The 17326-nt window shown below is 49.4% G+C and overlaps 1 protein-coding gene across 1 annotated transcript in view; it reads left to right on the top strand.

Moving 5' to 3' along the window:
- Positions 1 to 14467, top strand: part of LOC100119744 (leucine-rich repeat and immunoglobulin-like domain containing-NOGO receptor-interacting protein 4) — a 68847-nt gene extending 54380 nt beyond the window's left edge. The window contains exons 4-6 of the mRNA XM_008211816.4: positions 3308 to 4418; positions 5733 to 6244; positions 6469 to 14467. Of these exons, the coding sequence (XP_008210038.1) occupies positions 3346 to 4418; positions 5733 to 6244; positions 6469 to 7001 (2118 nt within the window). The 5' untranslated portion in view covers positions 3308 to 3345 and the 3' untranslated portion in view covers positions 7002 to 14467. The remainder of the gene's footprint in view (positions 1 to 3307; positions 4419 to 5732; positions 6245 to 6468) is intronic.
- Positions 14468 to 17326: the final 2859 nt, after the last annotated feature.

Consider the following 17326-nt stretch of genomic DNA (forward strand, 5'->3'; position numbering starts at 1 on the left):
TGTGCATCGGGAGGAGGAAAAAAAAATTAACGGGATTAAATGATATCGATTCAAAGACGACGATGACGTCGCGGGGAGTATAGACCGAGTTTATTTTGCAGCGAAAGAGAAAGAGGGCGAGGGAGATACCGATGCGCCGTATCTCGCGCGCCTGCAAGAGTTATTAAAACATTATTCTTTCATTTCTGTGGCAGACTTTTCATTTTAATTCAATTCCGCTTCCGCGGCGGAGCGCGTGTTTTTCTTCCGCTCTATATGTGCACGCGGGAGAGAACGAATGTGGTGCAGTGTATCGGAATTTTTATACATCCGATGATGAGATCCCGCCCCGTTTTTCATCATCGCGTCGAGATCATTTCGTATTCGAGATTTCAGAGATCGAGCTCCGAGAGAGAAAACAAACATCGCGTAGGGGGCGGTAAATCATTTATTCGCCGGTTTTCAGAGCTCGAAGTACAAGCTCATCGGTCGTCTATTAATATCGGACTTTTCCGAACCGTCGATTCGAGCGCAGGAGCGCGTCGGGGCCCTAACCAGTTAATTAACTCTCCATTCTCTCCGTCCCGTCCCTCTATTTCACCACCCTCGCCCCACTTGTACCCCTGTCTGTCTCACCCTCCACTTCTCTCTCTCTCTCTCTCTCTCTCTCTCTCTCTCTCTCTCTCTCTCAATCGCTTTGTTCTCCAGGTCTCTCGCTCTCCTTCTGCGCTCCTTACATTTTTCCAGCTTCTTCCCTCGCGATTCCTTCTCTAGTGTTCTTCATCTCGGTTTGCCGCAGACGGAGCGTCTCGGAGCTGCCGCGGCGCATTAATCTGATTAAATTGAATATTCCCGCGTGCGGGAATCATCGCGGGCTTATTTATATGACGCGCGCGGTCAAGCTCAATTATCGCGATTGCCGCGTCGTTAGCATAAAAATAACATCATGTCAGCAAACACGCAGATATATACGATTCTGCGGCGGGTTATCTTAGGACCGAGGACGGCTAGCAGGATAAGCTTCCGAATTTCAGTTGGAATACATAAATTTTCCGCACAACAAGCTTCCTGCCCGTCGCCCATCCCACACAAGGCGCCGAACGAGTCGAATCCCACGCGCAGGTTGAAGGGCGTTAAATAAAAAAAAGAACGATTCAATACGGCACAAGTCAAGCCGAGTGTAACAGTGTGGGAACGCGGTGGGCGATGGCAAAAAATAAAAGAATCGATCGATCAATCTTCCGCAGCAGCGGCAGAATCTCTCTTTCATCCCGCATTCGCCGCTGCCGCGTGCATTCCACCTCCGCCTTCTATTTTTCCTCTCCGCTTGGCGCACACTCGCTCTCTCTCAATTAGCCTCGAAGACGAAGCGCGCTCCACGCCGCCCACCGGCGCCCTTTGTCACCTACTAAGAAACGAGCTTATTACGGCGACGACAGTAGCGCGGAGAGTATACGCCGGGACGCAAAGCTGGCCCTCTCGCACGGGTATTTGGACGGCCAAGTAGCAGTGTCGGCGGCCGAACAATAACGGGGCGTTAAGCCGAGCGAGTCGGTCAAGCGGCTCTTCTCACTCTCTCTCTCTCTCTCTCTCTCTCTCTCTCTCTCTCTCTCTCTCTCTCTCTCTCTCTCTCCAACGTATACACAAGCACGGCTGTACAGTATTATTGTGTCGCGCGAGCGAGTAGGGGCGCAGGAGGAGGATATTATGGTCCAGCGGTGCGTGCGGATATACGCGCAGTTGAGATTGATCGGCCGAGGGTAAAGAGTCCGAGAGAGAGAGAGCCTGTACGAGGGAGAGAAGCTGCATTCATACATATAAATAGAAGGTGAGAGAGCGAGAGGAAGGAGGATTTAGCGCTCCGGAGAGCGTATAGTCTGCGAGCGCGCGAGATTTGAGCGATGAGCCACAGTTTTATCATACTATTATTCCTGCCGAGCTTTACACGATATTAGCCTGATGGATTAGTGCTTATGTTTTTTAAACGCTCCTGTCGGACCTGGGATTTTCGTTTCTTTATTTTTTTGTTTCTAGTTTGCTGCTGCTGGAAATTAAGGGGGGATATACACTGCTGAGCCGGGGGATAAGCTTGAAATAACGCACACAGTCGTAAAACTACGCTTACTTATTTGCGGATTTGCTTTCCTCCGACACGGCGTAGGCTCTTTTTTCGAGAGCCGTGTTGCACGCGCGCGCGCGCTCGCGCGGAGGAGTCGAGTGTTTTATGCGCGCCTTTCTTTTTGTTTCTCGTTAAGGAGGATTACCGGGCTCTCGAATGGCGCCGTTCGGTTTGTTTATTTTGAGTCTTGTTACACTTGAACGATGTCTTGCTTTCGGGGAATGCAATTATTGGAAATTACTCGAGTTACGGTGAAACTTTGTTTAAACATACACCGAAACGTTTTTATACAGAGTACAACCGGCAGAAGTTTCGCGACAACCCACAGCCAAAGTGCGCACGTCATAAAGCCCGCGTTGAGAGTCTACATTATCCCCACGTCACAATCGATTTCAACAGCAGCAGCAGCAGCAGCAGCAGCAGGTCCATTACTACTCGGGCCCCCTCGAGCCGCGCAGAAAGGTCGAATTAATATATCATCGATAAGCAAAGCAGCGAAAGGGTGTAGCACACGGCGGCGCTGGGACTTGAACTTTAATCGCGGAAAGCGAGAGCGGCCGATGGCACAGGAGTCGCATAGACGGGGGGGATCTCTCAGGGCGTGACTGCAACCCCCTCGAACTTTCGGCGGGAGTTGAATACACATTTCGGACGGACGGAGCATATCTGCGGGCGCGCCTCGCCGACAAGCTGCCGCAGCGAGTTTACGAAAATCCGGGGGTTGCCGCTGTTCCAGCCGAGAGAGAGAGGGAGTCGAAAGTTGAAGCAGCACACCTCGCGCGTGTACATACGTCGCGCTTCGTATGAAACTCGGCCCCAGACAAATATACGCGGCGACGGCTGGCTGGTAACGGAGACCGGTAAAAGCATTGTTCGGCCCTTGTCCAAAAGCTCTCGCTTTATCTCGCGCGCGTAGAAACTTTGGCGATATGACCGCCCCCCGGGAGTGACTCGCCTCTTTATGAATATAATCATCTCCTGATGGTGCGCTTATACGGCCTTAATTAGGTTTCATACGAGTGCAAGCTCCGCCGGACGCGCTTTTATTTATCGCGCGACTATAAAGCCGCGCTATGTGAGCGGTCTCGAGGTATCGGGATGATTTACGCCGATGAAGCGATAGTAAATCACAATAAAGCTCCCCCGCGGGAATTTCGAATTTCTCGATAGACGTATACTCAAAGACCTCTTGGCTTCCGCCTGTTTCAGGGTAGTAGCAGCAGCATTCGAGGCCCGTTTCATATGGAATGGCCGCTCGCAGAGCAGCAGCAGCAGCAGCAGCCAGCGGCGGCAGGACGGCGGCGACAGCGGTGGCCCTGGGCGCGGTGCTGCTGTTGCAGGGCGCTTGGGCCGGGCTCTGTCCGCCTAGGTGCCGCTGCGACGACGAGTCGCTGCGCGGCAGCTGCGCCTACGGCGGCCTCGACACCGTGCCCATCCAGCTGAACCCGGAGATCCGTCAGCTGGACCTCTCGGGCAACCGCATCTCCGGGCTGCACATGGCCTTCGACTTCTATGGCAACCTCGAGTCCCTCGACCTCGGCTCGAACCTCATCCACACGCTCGGCTCGAACAACTTCCGGCTGCAGCAGCGGCTGGTCAGCCTGAACCTCAGCAGCAACGCCATCCGCACGCTGGCCAAGACGGCGCTGCACGGCCTCGCGGGCCTCAAGAGCCTCGACCTCTCCAACAACAACATCACCGAGATGGACGAGCAGGCCTTCCGCTACACGAGCGAGCTCGAGCGGCTCGACCTCTCGGGCAACTCGCTGACCAGCCTGCCCTCGGGCCTGCTGCGCAACCTGCACAGGATACGCAGCCTCGTGCTCAGCCGGAACTCGCTGCTCGAGGTGCCGGCCTCGAACCTCGCCCTGGCGCCCAGCCTCGAGCGGCTCGAGCTCTCGGACAACCTGGTGCAGGAGCTGGCGCACGACTCGCTGCCCTCGCTGCCGGCCCTGACCCACCTCAGCCTGGCGAACAACGTGCTGCGCAGCGTCGCCGACGACGCCTTCGACCGGACGCCCGGGCTGCTCCAGCTGGACCTCTCCGGCAACAACCTCACCTCCGTGCCGAGCCCGGCCCTCGGCAAGCTCACCGTCCTCACGGGCCTGCTGCTCAGCCGGAATCCCTTGGGCGAGCTGCGGAATCTCGCCTTCCGGAATCTCTTTGAGCTGCGCAGCCTCGAGCTGAACGACTGCTCGGTCTACTGGGTCGAGCCGCGAGCCTTCGCCGACAACGTCAATCTCGAGAGGATCTCGATGGACGGCAATCGCGAGCTCGCCGAGCTGCCCGCCCGGGTCCTCTACGCCGCCGGGAATTTGAGGTGCGTATAGACTACGCCGCGCATACCTCCCCCCTTATACACCTTATACAGCGCGCGCGGTTTATGGAGATTGAATTTTTACCCTTCGGCCGCGCCCCGGGAAGAAAGGGGAGGCCGACGAGGTATTTACCCCGCGCAGCTCCCGGCGGACTCCTTACGTTCGCGGTCGCGGCGACGAGGCGACGAGATTGGAGAAATCGATTCGGAATTAATCCAACGACGCGGCCGGGAAAAAGAACGAAGCCGAACGCGCGCGGCTGCCTCAATCAGAGAACGATAAATTACAGCGTAGTCTGGCGAGTACGGGCCGCGTTAGCGCACGGCCTCCTGCACACTGTACACTGCAGCGCTTCTCTCTCCTCTTCTTTTTTCGCCGGCGCTGCTGCGTTTTCATTCGCCTCTTCTTTGTCTCTCTATTTGTTTGTCGACGCGCGCGCGCTCCGCTTTTCGCTAAATTTACCTCTATCTCTATTTCGCGCTAGTATAGCTGGGCTGTGTTTGCCGAAGAGGAGGTAATGCTTCTTCGGCTGGAATTCCATATTGCGCTTTCGCGTTTTTAATTTCGCTTTTTTCGGCAGCATCTCGCAGCCATCCGATTTAATTCGCTTTCGAGCGTAAATCGCCGATGAAAAATCTCCGCCGCAAGCTCCGAGCGGCGAATTAAACGCGACGTTCGTTTGAACCCTTGTCTCTCCCTCTCTTTATAATTCAGCTGTCTCCCTCTGTCTCTGTTTATTTCTCCCTTCCCGCGCACACACAGTAGCCAAAGCTCGCCTATATAGTAATCCAATAATGTCGGTTACATCCCGGCGACAAGCTCCGCGTACACGTACACTCGCGAACACGCGTTAAACACACCCAGACATAATGCAAATGACAAACACACGCATTCTCTCCATCGAAAGCTCGCGCGCGTGTGCGTGTGTAGGGACTGTGTACAGGGAGCGCGCCGAGAGTGCCAGACATCCCTCGCTTTTTGTTTGGCCGGTGTCGCTTTTCTTCGGAGTATTAATTATTTTATCAATGGATTCTTCGCGGCTGTTTATTATTGAATTCCGCCCGCTCGATAGCGAATATTCCGAGAGCTTTTCATCAAAGAGCTGATATAGCGAGCTCGGCGTGATTAAAATTATTATACTGTCGAAAAGAACGCCGCTACGTGTATAAGGGGAGAATCGCGCAAACGGATTCGTTTCCAATTAGCCAGCCGGCCGTGTAAAGTCCCCTGTCCTCCGAGTAGAAACATACTCGTGCACGATCTATAAATAAATACTCACGCACGGGGACATTTCCCCCACCGGTATGTGTTCACAGGTGGGTCTCGCTGCGCCGCTGCAATCTGGCCTCGCTCCAGCCGACGCAGTTTCCCGTGGACGGGCTGACGGCGCTGCGGGTGGGCGGCAATCCCCTGGTGTGCAATTGCTCGGTGCACTGGCTCTGGAACGTGCTGCGCGCCGAGGAGCGACGCAACGAGACGCGGCTCGAGCTCGACAGTCAGGAGATCATCTGCGCCGACGAGGAGTTTGCCGGCAAGGCTCTGATCAACCTGCCCGAGGGCTCCTTGCGCTGCAGGCTCAGCCCGCTCTACCTGTCACTGTCGGCGGCCGGCTGCCTCGCGGCTACCGCCGCCATACTCGCCCTCGTCGCTCACATCACCCGGGCCAAGAGGAGGAAGCGAGTGCCCGCTTACGCGGCCCCGACCAGGCCTGAGTTGCTCGTCTACGTCGGCAGGGCCAACGACGGGCTCGTCGACAAGCACCAGGAGTCCTACAGCCGGAGACTCATCGCCAGGACCGAGGACCTCGTCTACGAGGCCGCCAATCAGGGTCAGTATCGTTGTTATGATGTTATCGTGGTCGATGTTACCGTTATATAATTATAATGAAATGGTTCGTGAGCTATGCCAAAACTGCATGTCAGGCCTGCCTGAACCGTTCGTACTATAACTGCCAACTCATAATCAGGACAACCTAGTTTGCCCGATTTCCCTATACCGACGAATATACCTAATCAACTAACTAAACGAATCCCACCGTCCGTCCGTCCACAGAGTACCAGCAGTCCCGTCGCAAATCCGGCAGCGAGTCGCCCGAGTCTCGCGAGACGAACGTCTACGAAACGCCGCGATACTCGAGGCCGAGCCGCCGGGACAACGAGCCGAGCTTCAACTCGTTCTACCAGCAGCAGTCGCCGCAACAGCAGCAGCGTCCAGTCTCACCGTCGCCTTCGTCTCTTCTCTCCAATCATCACCAGTCGTATGCCACTGCCAACGACATGCTGATTGCCGAGCAGCAGCTACCGAACAATCACGCGAGTCAACAACAGCAGCAGCAGCAGCAACAACAACAAGAGGGTGTCTACGCGGTGGCCGACGTGACGAATCTGAGGGACGAGCCGTCTGCGCTTCACGAGGTCATGTCGCTCTACAGAATGCAACGAGGCGCTCCGCCGCCACCGCCGCCGCCGCTGCACCACCACCATCACCACCACCACAGGTCCAACAACACCGACTACGGCTACGAGTACGAGTACGACTACGAGGCTCCCTTGCCACCCCAGAAGCCGCACGTCGTCTTCGTCTAGGCAACCGCGAGCTTTTTGCCCTCTGTGCGACGACGTTAATCCCTGTGGGACTGCGACTCTGGAGCGCGCGCAAGCTCCGGGCTAATGGCCCTCGCCTGCGATGTGTTGAGTTTTTCCGAGGATTCTCGAATAATACACGTTTTTTCTAAATACTATATATATATAATGTATACATACTGTGAACGATCGTGTTGACCTTTCGATGTCGAACGGCTGTTGCATCGCTGCGACTCTTTTCGGTTTAACATTATTATTATATTAATATTATCATCATTATCATTATCATTATTAATATTAATACTGGCACCGCTGATATTAATGAAATTGATTTTCGACCCGCTCAATTTGTGCCTGATGGACGTTGTTCGGTTTTATGTAAAACGAGGCGTGGCGCGACAGAGCCGAAGTTTCATTTGTCTCTCTCGCGGCCGATTATATCGCGTCGCGTCCGAGTGAGCTTTTTATTGCTTCGGCTCGCCGCGTCGGCCCTTTTTTGTGATGTTTGGCGGATGCACGGATTGGACGCGGGGATACACCGGGAGTTGTCGCGAGATTACCGGTTCTCCTTTTTGAAAATAAAAACAATATTAGCTCAATGGTCGACTCGGTCGAAGCTCTCGGTGTACTTGTAGCGACCCAAGGATTATTTGTATATTTCGCTCACGCGCGAGTTAGAGGTACTTACTTACTGCGACTACGTTATGATTTTTCTATGTTTCGGTTTTTTATGAAAGTATAAAGTATATTGTTTAAGTGTATAAGCAATTGTATAAAATGAAGAAGTAATTAAAAGCATCTTATTGGTGAATATTTTAAGCGATATCGAGTTATGTTTTGCATTGATTCGACGTAACATAAAAAGTACTATATATGCGTCGTAAACGTAGCTCAGATATAGTACTTTGGACAAGTACAATAATTACGATAATAAGTACTCAGACGTTTACGTATGTATGATTATATAATTTACGTATACATTTACGAGAGATAGTGAATACGACGCTAGTTGAACCGTTGGAATGATCCGCCCTGCATTTCGTTATACCGAAGTGACACGTTACAGGTAGGCTTCTGCAAGCTCAAAAAATTAAAAGGGTATACAAAAAAAAATCCTAGTTCCGAGTCAGATCTTGTTCACGATATTAAACTGTACACGTCCTTCTTCAAACCATCGATCTTTGGAGAAAAAGAATACGCATAAAAATATATATATATATTTATGAAGCAAAAATTATAGTACAATCGCATGAAGTTGTGAAAACCAGAACCGTGAACGTTGAACGAATTAGGTCTTTATCTGAATCTTCTCTCGTGACTCTCTCCCTTTGATCACTTCAAAAGCTGCAGAATAATCAAAAGTAAAAATTGCTCGAAGACGTTCACGTAAAAACCTAATCGAATGAAAGCGCGCGAGCGAGTAAGCGGCGAAAGATACATATACAGCGAGCGCACATTGTGAACATTACGAGGGGTGAGAGGGGGAGAAAAGCGTCTGCAGCGACGAGCAAGAGCACAAGCGCTGCTCGTGCGCACGTGCAGCAACAGCGGCTGTGGCAGCCGGCTAGATACAATTCACAATTAGCCCCGGCACCCGGGCGCAAAAGGGTTATGCGCGCGCGACGATCGGCCCGTAGTATCATTAGCGCCGCCCCGGGGAGACATTCGCCAAGTCGGAAACTCGCTCGGCGAGCAGATACGGAGAAAGAGGAAGCATAAAGCCTTAAATGCGCGGATTCGGAAAACGTCGCGCTTATAGATCGTTGGTCGTTTTCGTTACAAGCTCTCTGTTGCATTTCGCTCCGCATTTTCCGCAAGTAGCTCTACCCGTACTGGCGCTTCCTCGCAGCCTTGAAATAGAATAAACGCGGAGAATCTCAGTCGCGGAGAGTGAGAGAGGATCGAAGTCAGAGCGTATTCCCCAGCGCGACCTTAACGACGACGAGATAATGCCAAGGTAAATAAGAGAGAGGACGCGGCATCGGCTGGGAAATAACGCGCGGCTGACTTCCAGTAGCTCTGCTGGAAGGAAATAAAGACGCGGGGGCGTCTATAGCTGTACGGGAAGATATACGAATGGAAATGTCTTTCGAGAGATAATTACGCCGAGCTATAGTGGGAAGAGACAGCGCGCGGGCGGGCGGCTGCTCGAAAGATAAAGAAAAGTGGAATAGAGAGGCTGGGAGATAGGAAACCGAGCAAGGCGCTCTACATTCTGGACGAGCAAGCAAGCAAGCTCGCGCGCTGTCTCGTTAGTCGCACCACGCTGCTGCTGCAACCTGTGCGCGCCACGTACCCGCCCTGAAGAAACCGTGCGCTGTGTCTATAGGTGCGCGAGCTTTAAAAGCTCCCGCGTACATTGGCTGCGAAAATGACGACGCGGCCCATGTATCTTCCTCCCGTGTACTACCGGGATTTATCGCCGACTTGACTGACTTTTCTCTCCTCTCTTTTGTTCGGCCTCTCGCGCGCGGTTAATTATCACAGTTGGACTCGCGTTTTTGCCGCTGTATAACACAGTCCGATGCTCGTAATTAATGACGGGACGATCGGCGGGCGCGCGTGTATTTGCATAAATTGATTGTGCCGTGGGGGGGGGGGGCGTATTTCACGGCCTTGCCAAATTGCGCTGGGCTGATTTATGCCTTATCTCCGCGAGATTTATCCCTCTCGTTATTAATTTCTTGACCACGTTTGTGCGCTCGAGTCGCGCCGTCTCGTTTTTCGTTGTGTCTGGCAGTCTTGTAAATCGGTTTTATAACGACGAGACGAGCCCCGGCTGGGAATATTTATGGCCGGCGATCGTTTGTCTTCTTGATTATTAGCTCGTTAAAGAGCCCGTCGCTCCTCTCTCGGGTTAAATGATTTTCGAACAACAAATCACCTGTTACTTTCGTAATTTTCCTCGGAAACCCGTCATCAATCACCAGCCTATAACAAGCTTTCTCTCCCCCGTCGGCTCTCTCACCTCGGAGATTATAAATTTATTCGTCGTTGTAATTATCGTATGTACACTTTCCAATCCGGATTGAAATTTCGTGCCAAATCGAGAGTGCGACTGTGTATCGCGCGCGAGTTATGTAGCGTAGAGTTCTCCGAGCGATGATGAAGTGGGCTACTATGCACGACAGCGCGAGCGCGCAAAAGGATGCGGCGAGTGCACGGATGCGTAGCGAGGAATGCGTAAAGATGGAACGCGCGTGTGTGTGTGGTATAAAAGGGAGACAGAGAGAATCGACGAGTGCCTGATGCAGCTCATAACGAGTTCCCCCGTTGGTTGGTCAGTCGCGCCGAGCTTGTAAATTGAAGCAATAATAAATAAGGTTTTATCGACGCAATATGCTACTACAGCTACGAGAGATAGAGAGAATGAGAAGGAAAAACAAAGCGAATGGCTGGAGTGTTTAACGACGCCAAGAGTTGCCGTTATACCGTAGATCATACGCGCGCATTTGTATGGATTCTATCTACTGCGCTCCCGATGCGGATTGTTGTGCGTATAACCTACGATTACAGTGTGATGTTTGGAACGCGCCGGGCCACGATCTGATATTGTGTGCTCTCGAGGATTATACATAGATATAAATATATACATATGGACAGATATTTATTTATATCGAGATCGATAAGCGAGTTGATGCTCTGTATGTGTATACACGTTGCGTTTGAGTTGAAGAGACGATACTTGAGACGACGCCGATGATGCTGATGATGATGGCTAAGATGATGTTACGTTTTTTCGAATGTGAGATATTAAAGAGAAAATTATAAAAAAAAATCGAACGAATCTATTGATCTCCACGTACCGAGTAAAACAATCACGTGTCTGTCACTTCAATATGTGTATACAAACTCTCTCTCTCTCTCTCTCTCTCTCTCTCTCTCTCAATGCCATGTACAGTGTCCAGCTCATTTCTTTTCACTATATCTCTTCTCAACTGTCAGTTGTGTCTGTCCGTCTGTCTGTCTGTCCGTGTCCATGTGTGTCCATAAACGTGCGCCTGTCCGACTGTCTTTTCCGCCGAGAACGTATGTGTGTATCCGGAAACACACTTGATGCCGCATCGCGTATAAACTGCCGACGAATCTTTGCTTCTCGTCGCGGAAAAGGAAGGGGTGTTGCGCGCAGCCGGGATAATGGGATTGCCCACTGATTGATTCGGCTTTTCAGCCGTGACCGATGACGCAACGGATCGAAAGTCGAAGCGCCGATAGCTGAGAGTGTATATTACCGCCTATGCGTCCGCCTTCGCCGCAAGTCTGACTCATCGTTATCGGAGATGAATTTATAGGTTTTTTTTTGCCATCTGCATCCCGCGCAAAAAATATATCTCTGCTGCACAAGAGTGTTTAACGCTTGCTTTTTGCCGTCATATTTTAGACGATACGGGGCGGTAATTAGTGGTTCTGATTACGGTCGAGCAAAAAACCTTCTATTTCGAAGCCTGCGTCGAATGCATAATTCAGCTCGCCTTATTCTGTTTATTACCTCCCCGCTTTTGAATCCGCTTATTGGCAGCGACGAGAGTTCCTGCAACTGTCATGCGGCCCTCTGTATAAATACATCGAGTAATTAACCTCGAATCCAGCGCAAATTACATCCTGGAGGGCCTAAAATTCACGGCTGAAAAAATAGGTATGTCACATTCTCACGGAGCAAAAAAAAAAAAAAAAAGAAAAAGATAATCATGTCTCGTATAGAATCACGTTCGCGTAATTAAAAACAAGTCTCCTGTAAATATTCGTTGAAAACGCAGCCTCCGAAGTCGGCGTAAAAAATTACGAGCGAGACGAAGCTTTATTCAACTGAGGAATTCGGTCCGAATCGTAAAAATGTGAGCTCCGGCTCGTCGGCGTATAATACGCATTCGACGCGCCAGGCATATAATCTCCGCGGCGCTTCACGCCGGATTAAACGAGCCGAGTCCGATAACCTTGATATCCTCTATTTCTTTTCGGCGCAAACTATATTCCCTTTCGCGGCGCCGCCAAGAGAGATAGTCGCACTTAGGCTCTTGCGGCTCGTTAGTCACGGTAGTTAGTCATGCCCCGGCGATATGCGGGGCGCGAGTATAAAGGGACGCGCTTAGAGTTCTTCTTCGCTCGTGTCTCGTCTCTCGCTTTCGACTTTTTTCCCTCGGCGAGTGCCGCACTTGGCGCGCGAATTTTCCCTCTTCGCGCTCCGCTGCCTCGCGGTATTTCGCGTCTCTTCTTTCGCCTGAGCTATCATGCTCGAATGTTCGCTCCTTTTTATTCTTGGAAAGCCTGCACCTAGTGTCATTCGTTAATTGGAATTTTTCACCGTGGACGGCGGTTGAATGATTAGTTCGAAACAATATTATTCCTCGAAGCTTGCGACGCAAGTAGTAATATCCCGCTCGGATCAGACCGAAAACACCAGCGGCGGCGGCTATTTCGTCTCCCCCGAAAATAAAGCTTCTAACGAGCGATAGCCGAAAAGAAACACATTCATTAAAGGAAAGGAAAGGCGGAGAAAGGAAAATATTTTCCCCGGCACCCTTCTTGACACCTTTTCGACGTCTTGTCGCGCGAGCAGTGCACCCGGCTATTTCTAGTCCCGCGCGTGTATAACCTCGCGTTTCTCCGCCGAACTTCTCTTTCTCTCTCTCTCTCTCTCTCTCTCTCTCTCGCTCTGTATGTGTTTTCTCTCGCGCTCTCGTTCTTTCACCCTCCGAATATCGTCCGTGTGTTTTTTTATAGGTGCGCGGGCGCGAGCATTGTTGTCGTTAATCCGCTCGACAAAAAGGCAGTGTATATCCTCGGCCTTTTTCCGTTTCCGTAAGACCATTATCGCATCTGCGCGCCTCGCGCGTTTGTATACAATTTTCTCGCGTATTCCCGCGGGGAAAAAAGGATGTACGCGAACGATTCGTTACCCGCTTTTTACGCGCGGGCGCGACAGATTGTCGGCGGCTTTTTTTTATTCCGGTATGCATTCGTATACACATGTGCGCGTTCGAAAAATTACGAAGAGGCGACCCGAATTCCACTACTGTCGCACCTATACACAGCGGGATTTACTGCGCGGGAAACGCGATTTCGGAACGGTTAACGCAGCGAGGAAAAACAACGCGCTGCTGCTGCGCCCGCTTGTCAACGTTTTTTAATCTCGTGACTGATGATCGGAGCTTTTTTCGGCGACGTTGAACGCTCTGTAAAAGCTCGCGTATCATTATATGCGCGTGCAATTTATTCGAACGCGCGAGAGGTAATAATCGCGGCGTGTAAACGAACCACTAATTCCACATACGAGCATATTTCATCTTCTCATTGTCCCGGCGCTTGCGCGCGAAAGCTGATTAATTCGTTCTACACAGGCTATAGAGTTATCTAGGTATAACGTAACGCGCTAATAACGACGACGAAGACAAGGCGGGGGCGAACAAGACGCGCATAATTCAAAGGGAAGCTAAAAATAAAGACAAGGCGAAGGCGGCGCGAGCGGGCAAAGCTTCTCCAGCAGGCGCCGCGCAAGCTCTTGAGCTCAAGGCGACTTTTTCCTCTTTCTTAAAATCTACTAAGTAGAGCGTCGCTAGATGTTTCTCCATATAGTCGTTCTACTCGTGTACAGTCTCGCGTGTATACCTCTACTAGCTCCTTATATTACGTACTGTGTGCGCAGCTGCGTCGTTTTGCGCGAGCTTTTTTTCTCGCGCGCGCGAGCTTTGGCGGGTAACGAGACCGACGAATTAAGTTCACGCAGGTGCGCTGGCTAGGAAAATCAAAAGCGACTCGGTTTGTATTTTGAATTATTCGATAATATATAGTCATCCGAATAGGCATCACTTTCAACGCAGGTTCTGATTATAGAAGCACGCAGGTAGTCGATATATTTCTATAACCATACATGTACGATACACGACTATATATATTTAAGAAGAATTCAAAACTTTTTTATGACTCAATCGATATACGATATAAGCGTTTGTTAATTCCGAGAAAGTGACGATGCTGAATATACAATATATGATATAAACGTGCGGCGCAAGGGCGTCTTCTCTATACATAAAATATACTGTATTTTACGCCGCAATGAAAAGAGCGAGACGAGGCGCAGATTTCTCATGTAAATACTACTCAATCACTCCTAATGCACTGTATATACGTGCGTATCACCGTTGAATGAAAAAAATGAACAAGAAGAAAAAATATTTTAAGCGAAGGAAGCTCACTACGCAGTTATACATATACATATAAAAAAAAAGTAAAAAGCAAAGTAAACGCGAGTCTCGCGCCGCGTATGCTGCACTTTGGGGCGTGTATACGGCGGGAGACGACTGATATAAAAATTATAAAAGAAATGGAAATGTAAGGACGAGTATAATATAGAGTAACGAGATAAAAATGCAGATCTATGAGACGAAGCTGAGACGAGCTGAGCGAAGGAATAATAAAAATTGTTTAATACATAACGACACACAATAAAATTATATTGTATATTGGCTAAAAGTGTCTGTCGTACGTGCTGTCAATTAGAAAGCCCTCTCTCCCCTCTGTCTCTCACTCTTTCTTCCCTCCCACACACATAGACACAGTTATAGTAGTGGGTGTATAGGGCAACTTTCCACAGGGTCGTAGTGTACGTGCGTATATGCAGTTCTTGCGCTACAGCGGAGCGAGGCTTTCAACGCGCTACACCCACTTTCCTCGCACGTCGGCTCCAGTCTTCGTTCTCCGCAATGTTCTTCCCTCCAACGCGCCTCTGAATGTGTGTATACACTGTTACCCGCACACCTCAAAGCTGTTTCGCGTCTACCCGTATACTTGTCTCTCGCCTGCTCTACTAGTGTTCATCAACACACGATATACCTGCATATAGATATAGGCGCTGGTGTACTGCACTTGTTACGCGTCTGATTATGCACTTGTGCGGTGGCGGTGAGTACACACACTCCTCTCGTCGTCGACCTATTTCCCACTTGCCGTCCTTTTCTTTTTTCGACCTAATGTTCCTGTCGTTTTTATTGGAGAATCCTCTCTCTCTCTCTCTCTCTCTCTCTCTCTGCTGGCCTTGTGTGTATATGTCGCCGCCGACGCGAGAGATGTTCCATAACCGGCCGATGAGTTGGCTGCTTTTCTTTCTTTTGTGCGACTACCCCGCTGCTGTTGCACAATGGGCTGTGTGCTTTTTTCTCTCTGCCTTTATCGGGGTAAGTACGTCACCGGCAAGTATTGTTGACGGAAATGCGCCCGGGATGAAGAGTCGGTGCAGCGTATCGAGCTTTTGGATGAGAGCACATTGGTAATTTTTCAATGACGAGTAGAGATACATCGTAATTTTCTAGCTCTCCGATATGGTACACGTTGGAGTACTTATTGAGGTTTTATTCGCGAAATGCAATAAAGTATGAATTATAAGTGTACCCCTAGTGGAAATAAAAAATGTAATCAAGTGTAATAAAATATAAGAAAATGTAACAAATCGTACCATTTTGTACGTTTTTGTCTGATTTCGGACCTCTTTTACGTTTTATTACAGTTTGCTACATTTTATTACATTTTATCCATTGATCCAGGATTTCATGGGGGTCTCTTCTTTGAAATGACAAATGTAACAATACGTGAAAAAGTATAACAAAATGTAAAAAATTGTCTGTAAGCGTAATATTATACAAGAAAATGGCGACTTTTTTATTTTCTTACTTCTGTTTACATTCTTTTACTTTTTCTTACGATTTCTTATGCATTGTTACATTTTATTGTAAAATTAATAATTAAAGAAATATATTGACTATGCGGTAAAATAACATATGTAATAAAATGTAAAAAAAGTTAACAAATCTGAAAATGTAAGAAAGTGTACAAAAACATACGAGAAAAAAGGTCGGAAATCCAACAAAAAGGTACAGTTTCTTACATTTTCTTACGTTTTTTTACGTTTCATTACAATTTATTATAATTTATTACATTTTTTCCACTAGGGGTATAGGTTGTTGAGTGATGGCCACTCTATGTTTGCAGAAGTAAATTAATACGATATTGTATATACCTATGAAGATGCAATAAACCTTTATCCGTTAAACAGGGGCCAAATTATAGCCGCTCAGTTGCTCTCGGGCAGTTATAGCATGAGCGACGCGGATAGGCCCAAAATAATAAAATGATCACCTAATAATGATGAGAGAAACGTGAAAGTGCCAATGCACCACCTATGGTCTCTCGCAGGAGACTGCATCAAAATCGGAAAAATTAGGCGATGGCCATGGGGGAAAGACCAGTCAAAAATTGATTATTCCTCCAGCCATTCGACGTAATATCGACAAGAACACTAAGTAAAAATCATTCGAAATTATTACAATTACACAACTCTGTATCGTTTAATTTACTTTACATTCTACATACGTACAATACGTTACTACAGAATCTCCCTAAGTTAACACATATTCCTACATACGAGCAAACACCCACAAAACGTAAAAAGAAAAAAATCTTCGTCGAATAGGTCTCCGGCCGGCGCATTTCACCAAACTGGAGCATAGTAATACGCGTCGCTCATTACGAACCTCTCCGCGTGAACTAAAAATCTCGCTTTCCATTCTCGAGCCGTTCGCGTCCTCGTTACAATACGCATCTATACACGACTCGAAAATGATCACGTCGTACACAGCGTATTCGAAAAATCAACACCGGTGCGGCCTCGCGCTAATCCGGCCACTTTCCTCGAGTCGCATCAGCAATTACGCAGCGCCTCGTGTATATATACACACGATCCGAAATCGCTCAAACAGAGCCGGCAAACACAGCAAAGCAGCTATATATACTGAGTAGAGAGATCTCTCTCGACACGAGCGACGTCTCGAAGACGGTGTGCGCAGGCGAGGATGTCACTCCGGCTCAGCGATCGAGTTAACGTGTTTGCCGTGCGATTTGCTTCGAGAGAGAGAGAGAGAGAGAGAGAGAGAGAGAGAGAGAGAGAGTCGCTTATTGTTCAGTTCGCAGCATCTGGGTTAGCACATTGTTTTCCGACGCATTGTGCACGCGCTATTAACAGCTGCGCTTGGAGCACGTTTCTCTGATTGATTCCAAAGTTAGACACAAGTTTGGTAAAATCTTTCGATTGGAAAGAAAAACATAATATCGTCACGATAGAGAAATCTGCTCGACCAATTCCCGCACAGGCGCGCGAGCGAATCAAAACAACCAAATCCATGAATAAAAACCGAGCCGCATCGCGAAAGCCTCTCAGGCGCGGCGTAACAATTTTTCATTTTCATTTTCCTTCCCTCTAACGAGAGCATCGGCTCTCGCGTGTATGTATAATTCACCCCCCCCCCCCCCCGCGTGCGCACCTGCCGCTACAGTAGTAA

This window comes from Nasonia vitripennis, chromosome 2 (genome assembly GCF_009193385.2).
Source record: "Nasonia vitripennis strain AsymCx chromosome 2, Nvit_psr_1.1, whole genome shotgun sequence".
In the NCBI taxonomy this organism is placed as follows: domain Eukaryota; kingdom Metazoa; phylum Arthropoda; class Insecta; order Hymenoptera; family Pteromalidae; genus Nasonia; species Nasonia vitripennis.